The sequence below is a fragment of the Spermophilus citellus genome, assembly GCF_964194105.1.
Source record: "Spermophilus citellus genome assembly, chromosome: 11".
NCBI lineage: Eukaryota > Metazoa > Chordata > Mammalia > Rodentia > Sciuridae > Spermophilus > Spermophilus citellus.
In genome coordinates, this window is record NC_138192.1 from 103,404,495 (window position 1) to 103,419,938 (window position 15,444).

A 15,444-nucleotide genomic window follows, 5' to 3' on the forward strand; every position below is an offset into this window, starting at 1 on the left:
GTCACACCTTACAAGGAATCCAGATTCCTATGCTTCTGAAGACATCCTTTAGCTTAACACTTAACACCCACCCTTTACCTCCCACATGATTCAGAAGACCCTCCAAACAAAACCAGTGCTGTTGGAAAGGACAGGACTGGAGACACTCTTGGGCCAGATCTATTTTTGATGTTTATCTTTATAAACTCCTGCTGAATTTACATTGTGTAGTCCATGGCATTGACAGGATTAGGAAAAGGAACTCTTCATGGCTCCCAGAGGTGAACTAAGTCCTGAGGGTATTCAACTTCACCAGGTTACAGAGGGGCAACCTCAAGTCAGATTCTCTGGGTAGGACTTTCCAACTGTGTTTCAGGTCTCCCCACAAAGTCTTGACACCCCTATAGGTCAGGGTAAAATGGAGTTTTTAAAATAGCAACACTGCTGTTTTAGTCAGTTTTTGCACTGCTGTGACTAATAATAAAAAAGACCTGACAAAAGCAATTTTAGAGAAGAAAAAGTTTATTTTGGTGCTCACAATCAGAGATCTCAGTCCATAGCCAGCTGACTCCATTGCTCTGGGCCCAAGGTGAGGCAAAACACCATGGCAGAAGGATGTGGAGGAGGAAAGCAGCTCAGGACAGGCCACCAGGAAGCAGAGAGAGACAGCTCCCCACTCCATGGCCAAAATATAAACCCCAAGGGCACATCCCCATCAACCCACCTCCTCCAGCCACATTTACCTGCCTACAATTACTACCCAGTTAATCTCTATCAGGAGATTAATGCACTGATTAGGTTAATACTCTCATAAACCAATCATTCCACTTCTAAGTTGTCTTACATGAGTTTTTCGGAGACACATCTAAACCATAACAACTGCTGAATGACAATTGATCTAAATAGGATAAAGCAGTTTCTCAACAGGTAGTCTGAAAACCAGTCAAAACAGTACAGGTGGTTATCAAATGCAGATTCCTACTGACCCACCTAGGGCTCAAGAGTCTTTACCTCAGATGATTCCATTGCATGCTAAAGTTTAAAAGGTACTTAAAAGGTTATGCAGAGACACATTTCCTTAATTCAGTTATACCTCTGTCCCCAATTATTCTCCCCTCAGGCAAGTCAAAGGACTCAATGTCTGAAAAGAAATCAGAGCTAATTCCCAAAGAAAAAAAAGCAGGAGCCAAAAGGAAAAGGCCACAGAAGGAAAGGAATGTGGAGATGGCAGCAGAGCTGAATGGGCCTGATGACATCCCAGATAGAGGTTTCTTCCCTTCACACTCCGATGTGGAGGATCCTTGGCTTTCTCCCAGATATGATGCTCAGGAGAGCCAAGTTTCTATAGATGGAAGATCATCACAAACCCAGACCATGGCTGTCACTGGAAATGTGGAATCAAAAGAAGAGAGAAGCTGTGAAGACCCTTCAGAGGTAGAGTCTTGGCCAAGGGAATTCTGTCTTCACTTGACACAACTGTGGACACAGGGAAAACTGCCTGAATGAAACTATAATCCCTGGAACAGCTCTACTCTTCTTTGGTCTGCTTCGGTGCCTTCTGACCCTAGTTAGAAGCCAGAGCTGATCAGAGTCACGGAAGGGTGATATCCCTCTGAAGTAAGGCATTCTATGAGGCCCAAAATTGTTAAAGCTTCCTATTAACCCCTTAAAGAGCAGGAGGTGGGCACAGCACCCACCTATTAGAGGTGCACATCTCCTCAGAGCAGAGAAAGGTAGATGCAGGCCTTTAGAGCCAAGTGCATATCCTGGACTTGGCCTAGAGCTCATCCATTATCTGTCTCCCAAGTCCATGGAAATACCTTCTTTCAGAATCTGCTTATCTGTGGTACACAACAGCTTGTATACACACAACTGCTTCTACAAGGTGCTTTTCACAGAAGAGGTGTTTTGATCCAAAGGCTTAGATTCTCCTTTGGAGGTTTAAAGATAAAAACTGAGTGTGAGGAAAATCACTCTTAAAATTCTCTGTAGTTCACCAAAAAGAATGCCACATATATAGATACATCATTCCTCAGTAAAAACAACACAGCCCATTTTCCCTTTGCTATTGAAACATATCACTATCTCTTCCACTAAGATGCAGGCACTGAACTACCTTAAGACATCTTGTAAAACAAACAAACAAAAAGTATCTTTAAACACTACAAATGCACACATAGCAAAGTATGTGGTTAGCTTACTTAAGTTTTATGTGCTTATAGTAAATAATGTTGTCTCCTTTAACCTTTATCATACTTGTGAACCACGTGTGATTAACCTCAGTTTATGGACCTGTGAGTTAAATGCCAGGGCACCAGAAATTGTACTATTGAATGGTTAAGCCAAGATTTAAACTCAGATCATTTAAATCCAAATTCAGGACTCTTATCACTATTTTAAATGATTGTCTATTTTATGGTACCATGTCTTCCAAATAAGATTTTAGACAATTTTTCCTGTGTAGTTCTCAAACCCTCTCAGCAGCCTAGATAACAGAATTCTGCTCTGCACAACAGATGAAAATATTAATCTATGGGCAGAACTTTTCTGAGCCAGCTAGATCATCAGAATTTCTTAGATTTATTATCAATCTATAATACTGTCCTACCTCTGCAAAGATAAAAAGCAAGGAGCTTTCACTTTGGGTTGGACACAGAAATCTCATGAAGAAATAGCCTCTAAAGTTCCTCTTACAGGCATACTTCTGAGTCAGAAGGCATTAGGGAGAAAAAGAAAACTACAATTGTCATGCAAACTGAAACACCTTTTGTTGAGAAGGTGGATTTCTACTGATTAAATACGAGTCTGACCTCTCCATATCTACAATATCCCTACCTAGACCCTGTGGTTTCCAGCCAAAGCTTCAAGTTAAAAATTTTTGTTTTGTTTTAAACCTAAGGAAACCCTCTACCTAGAGATTTTTATTTAATTGGTCTTGGTGGAGCTCTGGCCTCCAGCCATTTTCAAAAGCTCCTTGGACAATTCTTTTTTTTTTTTTTAATGTTTAATTTTTAGTTTTTTAGGTGAACACAATATCTTTATTTTATTTTTATGTGGTGCTGAGGATCGAACCCAGTGCCTCACACATGCCAAGCAAGCACACTACCACTTGAGCCACATCCCAAGCCCCTCCTTGGACAATTCTAAAGTGCACCTAGGATTGAGAACTCTTGAACCTATGATATATTGGGCATTATATTGATTATTTCAGTGAATCCTGGTAACAGCCCCATGAGGAACACAATATCAGAACAATTAAATTGTGACCTCCAAATCCCAAAGTAAGTGAGGAAGAGACTTGAATCTAAGTCAACTGGACCCCAGTGCTCAAGCTGGTGGTGGCAGGGCAGATATGGCTGTGGTCAGAGTGTGGAGTCCGCTTCATGACTCCATCTCTCATTAGACAACACTGGCTGGGCTGCAGCCCCATCTGTTCCTTGACTGAGAACACTCTTGTCTCTTAGGCCCTCACTAAGAGGGAGCAGCAGAAGGCTTCCCAGGACAGGCTGCGAGCAGAGAGGGCTGAGATGAGGCGATTGGAGGTGGAGAGGAAGAGAAGGGAGCAGGAACAGCAGAGCCGGCTCCAGCAGGAGGAGCTGGAGAGAGCAGAGAAGATGAAGGAGGAGCTGGAGCTGGAACTGCAGAGCCGCAGAGAGGAGAACCGGTAGGTCAGCAGCCAAGAGATATGGCTGTGTTAGAAAGTAGATGGAAAAGGCATGGGTGGACCACCTCGATGGGCAAGGTTCAGTGCTGAGGCTCTTGACATGAGGCAAAACCATGTCTCATTTTGCTCTCTCCTCAGTTTTCCTTAGGAGCAACCTGGCCCAGGTTACTCAAGATAGATGTTCACGTACTCTTCTTGGAAGGCTTTGAGATTCAGTCCCACCAATATTCATTGAATTTTACCACATTGTCTGCATTGCACTAGGCCCTTTCATGGGCCTTAACTCTAATTTTAGCTTCACAATATTCATGTGAGGCAGGAAACTCAAAATCTATTTTATAAGAATGGAAAATGAAGCTCTGAGAACTGAAGGTCTCTAACCCAGAGTGCTGAGCTGTGTACTAAAACTTCTAGGCTTCTCCTTCTAGGACCCTTATGTTCTTGCCTCTATCCTTCAATCCGGGCCTCCCTTGGAAAGCTAAGTCATCTCCTCCTTGGAAGGGGATGCTCCCTAGACACTGTAGGCTGCAAAGTCTCCCCAGGGGTACTGCCTGTTGGATTATCTCACAAGGATGCCCCAGTGTTTCCTGCCATTTTACTGACCATCTTGTGTTTTCTCAGCTTGAGGCGGCAGAGACTAGAAGAAGAACGGCAGCGGCAGGAAGAGGTGGAGAGAAAGCAGCGGCTCCAGTTGCAAGCAGCACAGGAGAGAGCCAGGCAGCAGCAAGAGGAATTCCGGAGGAAACTGCAAGAACTACAGAGAAAAAAGCAGCAAGAGGAAGCTGAGAGAGCTGGTGAGGATTCTTGAGCTCTTTCCTTGCCCTTCTATTTGGGGCAGAAATATTTTTATCCCTCCTGTGGGTGTTCATTTATTTCTATCCTAGGTTTTCGTGCATGAATACTCTAAATGTATGAGCTATTTTTTTTTCAAAGTGATTATTATGTGTGACTACAGTGAAGTGATAATGGATGGTCAGAATATGAAAAAGACTGACTTGTGCAAATGACTCCAGGGTCCTGCTCCCAACTCAATAATCTGAACTGGGACTCTGTCCCTTCTTTTGTTCTTTCAACATTGTTTAAGAATTACATAAATTAGAGACACAACCCTCTTCCTTGCTTCCTTCCCTAGCAAATGAATAGCTACAAGTACCTGGGTAGCTTCAGGGCATGCTTTCAGGTGTTGCATAGAATCTCTCCAGCTTCACTTTCAAGAGGTAGTAACTTCAGCAGATGAAGCCATGGCCACCTCCTGGTCCTGGCTCTTTAAATGGGCCAGTTCAGCTACGTAAGCACCAAGTTTCTCTAGACCCTGATCTGGTACCACACTCCATCCCAACCCTGCTCCATACCACCCCATGAGCTATCCAGGCTCTGGAAGAATCTTCCACACAGACTTTTATTAGTCGTCAATGCACTCTACATAGAAGGTGCTTGATAAAGGACTCAAATTGATAAACTAACTCCCAAGGTAATCCCCACAGAGGATGTGACAGCCTCATAGGCTTCAAAATTTCTCATACTGAGTCCTTAGAAATCAGATTTGAGAGTTGAATCAAAATATGGTTTTCCCCAACAGTGCCCCCTTGCTGAGCCCATGCCCCTTATGTATTCTGCAGAGGCAGAGAAGCAAAGGCAGAAGGAACTGGAAATGCAGTTAGCAGAAGAACAAAAACGCCTGATGGAAATGGCTGAAGAGGAACGACTGGAGTACCAGAGGCAGAAACAGGAAGCAGAAGAGAAGGCTCGGGCAGAGGCTGAGGAGAGAAGGCAGAAGGAAGAGGAAGCAGCTAAGCTGGCTTTGGAGGAAGCCATGAAACAAGATCAGGAACAAGCCAGGTACTGGTATATGGGCAATGATTGAGTAGGGGGATTGTTCAAAGGCTTAACTGCCTGGTGCTAGTATTAGTACTGCAATTGAACGAAGTCCTTTCCCCACCCCTCAACCCCAGCCAGCATGGTTTGGAAAACTAAAACACAAAGAGTGATTCTTTGGCTGACATCATAGGGTTCCTTCATAGCTTACAAAACTTATAATGAAGCTGAAATGGGAGTTTAGAGACCATTAATCTCAATCTTCCGGTTTACAGATGAGCAAGTCAAGTCCAAAGGCTGAGAGTATGTAGTTCAGTGACACTACAGAGCACTTGCCTAACATGCATTGGCCCTGGTTGGATCCCCACCACCAAAAGAGAAGGAAAGTATGTCCCAAAGAAGGGAAAGATCTTGATCAGGGCCAACCAATGAGTTAAAGGCAGTGTCAGGATAAGATCTAAAACCAACCGGCTGATTATGAATCCACTGCCTTCCTCAATAAATATTTATTAAGATTATTATGCAACTTCTGGACTCCGGAATTCAGAAATAAGCAAGGCAGACAAGGTATCTTCTTCCATGGCATAGGTCGGGGTGGCAAAACAGACTAAAAAAAAAAGAAGAAAAAAAAAACCCTTTATTTATTTAAAGCTAGTAACAAATGCTACTCAGAAAACATTTAAAACATGTGATAGGATTACAGGAGACTTATTTCAGACTGTTTGGCCAGAGTAAGACATAAAGTGAGATCTGCATGACAAGGAGTTAATCACATAACATCTAGGAGGAAAATATTTCAGCAGGTAAACAGTAAGTGCAAAGGTTTGAACAAAGAAATGAGAATAAGGTATTGAAGAATAAGGCTATAATTATAAGTTAATAGGGGGCAAAGAACACTTCCAAATGAAGTCAGAGAGAAAGGCCAAGATCAAATCTAAAGGGGGCATTATTAGAAGAAATAGCACCAACCTCCTTAAGAGCCAAGGACATTTCCCCCCTTTATTCTGCAACAGTGATCAATCCATCTTTCTGATAATAGGATCTGAGTAATGTGGTTTCAATACTCTTTTAAAAGTAGGTCCTCTGTAGTTGCTACACTATGACTGTCCCTTTCTTAGTGAAAGCAACTAATAGTCATTCCTTTTGAGAATTATAAAAACCCAGGGGTAAAAATCAATCAATCTATCTTAAGGATAAAGAAGCACAATCCAGAAAATCATTTGATTCCAAACTAAACCTTGTAAACACTTCTCCCCCTGAAATGCATTTTCCACAACTTAAGCTGACTCTAAGACAATAAATACTCTCTAGAGGACCAAAAGAGAAGGCAGCCAGAACAACTCTTGTTTTAAGAATTTCCACTAACCTTGAGTTGTTCCTCTCCTGGACTTTCTTCAGCTATTATGTGAAATCTACAAAATGGATCATTAGCAAAGTCCTGATTCAGCTTCAGAAATATGGATTCCGTGTATCATAACAGCAGGGTTGGGTTCATAGCAGCAGTACTGAGACCAAAAGCAAGCTACTGGAGCTCCAACTTTCCAAGAAAAGAAAACTGACAGTTATTGGAGGGGAAGTGGAAAATTTCACAAAGTCAGCTAGTCCAAGTAGCTCTCAGCAAGAAACCAAGTAAAGGACCAGACCAAGGTGTGGAGGCTTACTTCATCAAGGATTACAACTTAATGCCAGCTGACTTTATTTCACCTTTTATCAACTTATAAGGACAATTTCTAGGGTGATCAATCATTATTGAAATTGGGGTTGGGGTTGTCTCCTTAGGCAAAAAGCTGCTTTGGAAAAACATCTTCATTTCCATCAAGAACTCCAGAAGGAAGCCAGAGGCCTGCTGTGGACACAGAACATTTCCAGACCATGGGTTTACTCTTATTTCCAGTTCCTAGAAACACCCAGGCCATAAGGATAAAAGAAAGCTTTAAAAAAGTAAGTTGAGACGCAGTGATGGAAAAAAGAGAAACTTCCTTTCATAATAAAGTTCCGCCCTCAGCCCAATTAGTTCCATTTCTCCTGGTTAACCTCAATCCACACCTAAGGTCTTCTCTACTCCAAAACAACCATTCCCACCCTACCAGATACCTCATTCAACCCAATAAATCCTTTGCCTACTTAACACTTTATGTTCTCTAGCTCCAACTAAATCCAAAACCTTTGATGCCTGAAACTGCCCATAATTCCATAATTTTAGTTTGAAACACTTTGTGTAATCTTAGGATATTCAATGTATTTCATTTCAGTCAATGTATTTTAGTAGAGTTGTAGGTTAATAGAGAATCTGTAATGAAAATAATTCTGAATTAGCCAAGAGGAGCTAGTTCATTTATTTATATATATTAAGAAATCCCAACATAAGGCAAAACCATGATCTTTTAATCCCAAGAATCCAAAATTAACTGTCTATTCAGAACAAAGTATGTTTGTCATCACTTGTTACATGTTCATTTAAACAAGATGAGCTATTTGTGAATCAATTCGACATGCCACTTTTCGAGTACTCAATGGCCACAAGACTACCGTAGCTAACAGCTAAGAGGTAGAACACTTCCAACATAACAAAAAGTTTTGTTATTTTGATCCCTGAAAATTAACAAATCTTGAGATTTTGTTTCTGTTCGTGGACAAATCAACCACTCACAAAATTTTAATAATCACACAGACTCCAAAAGGAAGTTTTGAGGAGATAATTTATCTTTAATATTTTTTCTTTTCCCATCCTACAGTACTAGGGATTGAGTCCCAATCATTTATAATTTTTGAGACAGGGTCTTGCCAAGTTGCTGAAGCTGGCTTCGACTTTGCAATCCTACTGCTTCAGTCTCCCACATTGCTAGGATTATAGGCATGTGTCATCACATCAGATAACATCTTTTTATATCTAATAGAACATCCCTTTTAAAAAAAAGGGATCTATCACAGAATCATCATTAAAAGTTATGAAAGAGCTTTAGAAACAAGATGTATAAAAGGATGTTCAATCAACCAGAATCTAAACCTGCATTTTCTCACGAATTTCCTTTGACCCTACTCTATACTTCACTGTCCACAAGTGAAAAACTTAATATTCACAAGTTATCCCCTCTGATTTCTGATTAATGCTCAGGTATTTGCTTTCTATATGCATTACACCTCTACAACCCAGAAGTTGAGTTTTAATTTGGATTCTATATTGCTAAATTATGTACTTGCTTAGATCTGATGTGTACTTTAACTCCTTGTTTTATAGAAAACAGCCAAAATACTAAATAATATCACAGTGAATTTGAACATGTCATTTAAATTTTTTCTCGGGCTGGGGTTGTGGCTCAGTGGTAGAGTGCTCGCCTAGCATGCATGAGGCACTGGGTTCGATCCTTAGCACCACATAAAAACAAAATAATGTGTCCACCTAAAACTAAAAAAATATATATAAATTTTTTCTCAAGCTTGTTGACCCTATGTGCACAATCACTTCACTCAATATTAAGTACTCAATCAGGTAAGAGTATCTCAAACAATTCAACCAAAAACATAAGAATTAACACTCAAGGAAAACACCTTTGTGGGGAAAATTATCATTACTGACTTTATTTTCTCCCTTCTTTTACATGTAGGATGTTACAGCCAAGCACCAGCTAATGTGGCTACACTAAATGTGATTTAAAGTCCCTTTCAAATATATTCTTATTAGATTTTTACTGTGAAGCACCTATTTTATCAGCACTACTTCAACAGATAAGCACATTTTTAAGTTGAACAGCAGAGTGCAGTGCACTTAGAAGAATCCAATAAACTAAAAACAAAATTACTTTTAAAGTAAGTTCTACTATCTAAACGTTGAGAGCCTTGAGATGTTTAGAAATGCAAACAAAATTAAAATATAAGATTAGGGCTGGGGCTGGGGCTCAGCGGTAGAGCTCTTGCCTCACATGTGTGAGGCCCTGGGTTTGATCCTCAACACCACATCAAAATAAATAAAAATAAAGGCATTGTGTCCATCTACAACTACAAAAAAATTTTTTTTGTTTTTATAGAAGATTAAATGCTCATGTATTCTGGATGGCTCTAATAGCCAATCAGACCTGTTATTCAATCTTGACAGAAACAACTCATGAAGATTCTCTAAAAACGGGCCTAATTCCAGTCACTAATAAATATAATGATAAAGGCCAGGAAGATCTAAATTACATACAAATAACTTTTCAGTTAGGGTCAAATATTAAGCATTTTTAATATCAAGTCAATCTATTTTTCAGCTAGTGACTTGAATAGAGTATATAAGCTATGATTGTTTATAAAAGATTGGCTTTATTTGCTCTTTTTAAGGAGTCAGTTGACACTAGGATAACATGAAACTGGATTATATGTATGCACAGATATACTGAATTCTGTATTCAGGAGTTAAAAAAAAGAAGTTAGGCACTCTGAAATGAACAAACTAATATGGTATTTTAATTTTACACACAGTTTTATAGATTTAATATATAAAGAAATAAAAGGAAAATATAAACAAAATATACCAAACCTTAACTAAGCAGAGTTAAAGGGAACACTAAAATTATCAATATAAATCAATTTCAGAACTTTTGGCGTGCCCACTTGTTCAACATGATTGGGTAACTATTATATATATGCACCATACAGGAATATCAAATTTTTAAAAAACAAATCACTGAGTTTTTAAAGAGATATTTTAGCCTTAATTAAATCTTTGATTCAGAAGGCACTTCAATAACTTCCAGTGCTTCAAAGTCATTAACATCATCACTATACAGTACTGAAGAAATATTTGTATGATGTGCAAATAATTTCCAGTATTATGCAAGAAAACCTTATTTTAGGCATTTTCTTTTTTCTTTCCTATACAATTAAAATAAAATAAACATTAGTAAGGTTTTTACAAATATTGTTTATTTTAATGAAGCTGGTACAGACAATGTCCATTTAAAACCCATATCCCAGGCCAAAAGTACAAATAAAATCAAAGGAGCAGTGTTCTGTTGTACACACTTCTGCATGAATAGCTTTATTAACTGCTAATGAAAATTAGAACTTTTCCGGGATCTTCTGACAAGATTTTTTTTTTTTTAATCTTAAAATGCTTTCTCTTCAGTGAAGCCATCTTTGGAGTTAGTCGTTACTCTCACTATGTCTGTTCGTCTTGACTCCAAAGCTGATATTCCTCCTCTTTTGGTCCAGACCCTCAGATTTTAAAAGTAGCATCAGGTTAAGGAAAGGTCATTTTCCCACAGTTCAGTTCTCTGAAAAACTTCCATCTCCCACTGAAAGTCACAGTCCAGGAGTGAAGCAGTCACATGCTAGAACTTCAGGGCCAACTGGAAAGTCATTATATAGACACTCACATTGGTCGATCTTATTTACCACCAAAAGCCTGAAAATGCACAGTCCTGAAAAAGGTGGCCTCTCTGTATACACGTGTAATTTTTTAAAAGGAGAGGGCAATATGAAGGGAGCTGAGGTTTGATCACCAAAAAATCAGCACAATGAAAACAAACAATAATGAATAATGAGCACTAGAATTCAAATTACCAGATGTTTTAAAGAGATGGGTGCCAGTTCTCAATTCCATTTGAACACCACATTACAAAAGAACTATTTTTAAAAATAAAAAAGGATTGAGGGAAAAGAAAAAAAATAAAAGAATATCTAAACCGTTGAATGACCCCCTGTTTGTTCCTGATAAACTTCAATCACATCTTCTTCCTCCATTCCCAGCTGTAAAAAGAAAAATGTTAGTAGAATATTAAAGCACTATTTTTAAACTGGCTACAATTATGTGGCCACTATTTTAAAGTGCAAAAAGATACAAAAATGATCTATACTTAATTATACTCTTTCTAAGATTCAGAATCCTGTTTCCTGGGGCTGCAATTGTGGCTCAATCACAGAGCGCTCACCTACCACATATGAGGCACTGGACCACATTAAAAAATAAAGGTACTAAAAAAGATAAAGGCTGCAGGTGTGGCTCAGTGGTTAAATGTCCCTGAGTTCAATCCCTGGTACCGAAAAATTTTAAAAATTAAAAAATTTTCAAAAAAATATCCTGTTTCCTTAATCTAAAGAACATAGAGGTATACCTTTGCTTCTGGTTCTATGTCTATATAGTCATTCATTTTGCTCTGAGTCAATTTTACTTCCTAGTTTATTCACTATATAAAACTCAAGTGGGGCTGGGGCTCAGCAGTAGAGCGCTCGCCTAGCACTTGTAAGGCCCTGGGTTCAATCCTCAGCACCACATAAAAATACATAAATAAAGTATTGTGTCCAACTACAACTAAAAAATAAGTATTAAAAACAAAAAAACCCTCAAGTGTTATTAACAGGTTAAAGAAACTTTAAATCTAACAAAACATGTACTTAATAGTTAGATAAAGTTTGATCGCTTATTTTCTAAAAAGCATTTCACTTTTAGCTGTAATTACTGTAGAATTTCACTTTTTCCAAAAACTTGATTTCACTTTGAAATATATATGGTTTTAAGGCTGGGCACAGTGGCACCCACTTGTAATCCCAGCAACTCAGAAGGCTAAGACAGGAGTACTGTAAGTTTGACAACAGCCTTAGCAACTGAGTAAGACTATGCCTTAATATAAAAAGGGCTGGGAATGCAACTCAGTGGTAAAGCACCTCTGGGTTCAATCCCCAGTCCAAAAGAAAATTAAAATATAAATATATATATATGGTTTTAGTTAGAAAAATACTGCCTAAGGATTATTTTTAAGTGGTTTGCCTTGTCACCTACAGTTTCTTCAAGCATATAGCTATTATTTTTTTCAATAGTGATCACTCTCAATGCAGTAAGCTTACCTAGACATCTAACTCTTATTTAATATTTCCAATTTTACAAGCAATATTTTTCAGCCCATTCCTTTTTAATTCTTGCAGGGAAAAAGAGGATCTTCAAAATGCCTTTATAAGCCAAGGTTACACACCTAGAATCCCAGCAACTCAGAAGCTGAGATAGGAGGATCATAAATTTAAGGCCAGCCATCAACTTAGCAAGACCCTCTCTCAAAATGAAAATGGGGAAGGGGAGGTGGGGATTATAGCTCAGTGGTAGACTGCCCCTGGGTTCAATCTTTGTTTGGTATTGGGGGCAGAGGGAGTTAACATCATCAATAAGGGGCTTCATGTACTTTAGATAAAAATACATGTAATCATTATATAATATTCCAGTCAAAATTACACTGCCTGGGATCTAAGCTTGAGGAAACAAACAAACCCAAAGTGAGAGGTTGTCTACAAAATAACTGCTGTGTAGTCTCCAAAAATGTCAATGTATGAACCATGGGTGGTGGTGCATGCCTATTATACCAGCTACTCAGGGTCTGGGGATATAGTTCAGTTAATAGAATGCTTGTCTCGCATGCACAAGGCCCTGGGTTCAATCCCCAGCACTACCAAAAAAAAAAAAAAAAAAAAAAATCCCAGCTACTAGGGCTTTGAGGACTTTAAGTACTGGGTTGTAGATAAAAATATTCTTAAACTTAAATTTCCTAAATTTGATTAATAGTACTATGGTTATAAAAATAATACACTTTTTCTTAATAAACAAACTGAAATTTTAAGAAGCAAATGGCCATGGTGTACACATTAATCCCAAATGGTTTAGTGATGGGAAGGTGAAAAATACACATTCACATCTGGACACACACATATACATAAAAGGGAGAGAGAAAGATGAAACACAAGTCAAAAAATGTTAAAAATACATGAATCTAGGTAGAGAGTATATATGAATTTTATGTACTATTCTTGCAACTTTTCTTTTTTCCTCCTCCCTAACCTCCACCACACAAAGGTACTGAGGATTGAGCCCAGGAGCCCCCCTACCTTACATTTCCAGCCTTTTTAAAATTTTATTCTGGGACAGGTTTTCCACTAAACTTCTGAGGCTGGCCTTGAACTTATGATCCTCCTGCCAGCAGCTGGGCTTACAGGTATATACCACTGTACCTGGTTCTTGCAACTCTTCTGTAAGTTGAAAATTCTTTCATATATATATAAAAACCAAAAAGGAGAAATGTCAAAAAGGACACAGGTATTCCTGTGTTAAACTAAAGAAACTCCCACTTACCAATAGCTAAAGGCTATTCACAAAGTTACAAAGCATCTCCCTAGATTACTTATTAATTACAAGGGAAAATAATAACTTTATAGCAGATAAATCTGGCAGTTATCACTTTAGCCAAGTGATCAAAGTTAACATTACCTATAATTGTACAGACATCACATATCTCCTAATGTGATACACTCAGAAATATACAGCTTCACTCTGGGTGACATTCCCACCAAAAAGGCAAAACTAAATCTAATCAAGAAGAAACTCCAGACAAACTCAAATTGAAGGACTTTCTAAAAAGGGAAGATGGCCTAAACTTTTTCAAAATTGTTAGTGTGACAAAAAAAATAGAAAGGAAAAAAAATGAGAAAATATTTCAGATTAAAGAAAGTTATAGAGGTATGCTGACCAGTTAGAATGCATGTCCTGAATGAATCTGATAAAAATATGACCATAAAAAGACCTTACTAGGAAAAAAGGCAAATCTGACTACTTTAACTGTAGAGTCAATAAGAATACTATATCAATGTCAAATCTCCTAAATTTAATAAGTGAATGATGGCTCTTAAGAGATTAACAACCTGGCATGGTGAGGCTAAGACAGAAGGATCAAGTTCAAGGCTAGCCTGGGCAATTCAGCAAGACCCTGTCTCAAATGAAAATAAATTTTAAAAAAGGGCCAGGGACGTATCTCAATGGTAGGGTACACCTGGGTTTAATTTCCAGTTCCAAAAAATAAAAACAAAAAAGAGATAACATGTTGAAATATTTAGGGGTAGGGCTATGGTATCTGTAACTTAATCTCAAGTGGGTCAACAATAATAATATGTATATACAGAAAGTGACAAAGTAGACATAGCACAATGTAACATAACTGATGATATAGGAAGGGTATTCAGTAGCACTGTATTACATACACTATTTCACAATTCTATAAGTTTGAAATAGTTTAAAAGTAAAAATTAATAGTAATGATACATCATTCCCACCATCAGAAATATCAGAAATGTTTTTTTGTATATGAAGAGGGGGATAAACATATATACATAGACGCAAATGCACACTTTACTTTGAGATACCTATTTGAGGGGAGTGGAAATATATAAGCAAATGAAATAGTCCATACAATAGAACAACTAAATGAAAACACAGAAGCAAAAAAAAAAAAAAAAAAAAACACACACACACACATAAAACAAGAAAACAGAGTCAACCATTTTAAATACACACTAAATTTTGTATTTACAATCTTAAAATGAGTCAAATATCAGAATCCAACTTTTAAGGTTAGCCTTACCATAAATGAGTTATCAGCAATCTGCCAAATTAGAGGAATATTTATCCATCTTCAAAAAAGTTTTCATAATACCTTATGACAATTTCAGTATTCAATCCCTGATGCTACCTACTTTTATTGACTTTTCTTTGTGTGTATATGTTGGGGATGGTGGGGATAGGTGACACAGGGGGTGATCTAACACTGAGCTTTATCCTTTTTTTTTTTTTTTGTGTGTGTGTGTGTATGTGTGGTGCTGGGGATTGAACCCAGGGTCTTGTGCATGTGAGGCAAACACTATACTGAGCTATATCCCCAGCGCTGTCCTCTTTAATTTTTTATTTTGAGATAGAATCTAGCCAAGTTGCCCATGCTAGCTTTGGACTTGTGATCCTCCTGCCTCAGCCTAGAATTTCAGGCATGTACCTGAAAGTGCCTAGTTGCTTTATTGGCACCCAAAAGATTATTTTTCCTCTCTGACAAATGATATACCACTTAAATTGGAGGATACTTAAGAAAAGAACAATTTAATACCAGTATACCAAATCATTCAAAAAACTTTTTAATTTTTAATTGAGGAAGAAATTATACTCGTAGCTCAGTGAAAGAGTTCTTGCCTAGCATGGGTGAAGC

The 15,444-nt window shown here is 38.1% G+C and overlaps 2 protein-coding genes across 10 annotated transcripts in view; one reads left to right on the forward strand and one right to left on the reverse strand.

Annotated features, from left to right (window-relative positions):
* Positions 1–7,540, forward strand: part of KIAA2012 — a 114,532-nt gene extending 106,992 nt beyond the window's left edge. The window contains exons 18-22 of the mRNA XM_081261578.1: positions 1,100–1,413; positions 3,444–3,643; positions 4,265–4,437; positions 5,263–5,482; positions 7,238–7,540. Of these exons, the coding sequence (XP_081117704.1) occupies positions 1,100–1,413; positions 3,444–3,643; positions 4,265–4,437; positions 5,263–5,482; positions 7,238–7,376 (1,046 nt within the window). The 3' untranslated portion in view covers positions 7,377–7,540. The remainder of the gene's footprint in view (positions 1–1,099; positions 1,414–3,443; positions 3,644–4,264; positions 4,438–5,262; positions 5,483–7,237) is intronic.
* The window catches only part of SUMO1 (small ubiquitin like modifier 1), a 94,246-nt gene continuing 84,335 nt past the window's right edge, over positions 5,534–15,444 (reverse strand). For 2 of the 9 annotated variants that reach the window (XM_081261592.1, XM_081261589.1), the window contains one exon: positions 12,937–13,463. In XM_081261592.1, coding sequence (XP_081117718.1) covers positions 13,308–13,463 — 156 coding nt within the window. In that variant the 3' untranslated portion in view covers positions 12,937–13,307. Of the gene's footprint in view, positions 6,066–6,824; positions 6,996–7,882; positions 11,186–12,936; positions 13,464–13,491; positions 14,672–15,444 lie in introns of those variants that run through there. The other 7 variants (XR_014018040.1, XM_081261595.1, XM_081261590.1 and 4 more) reach the window with 7 other exon arrangements.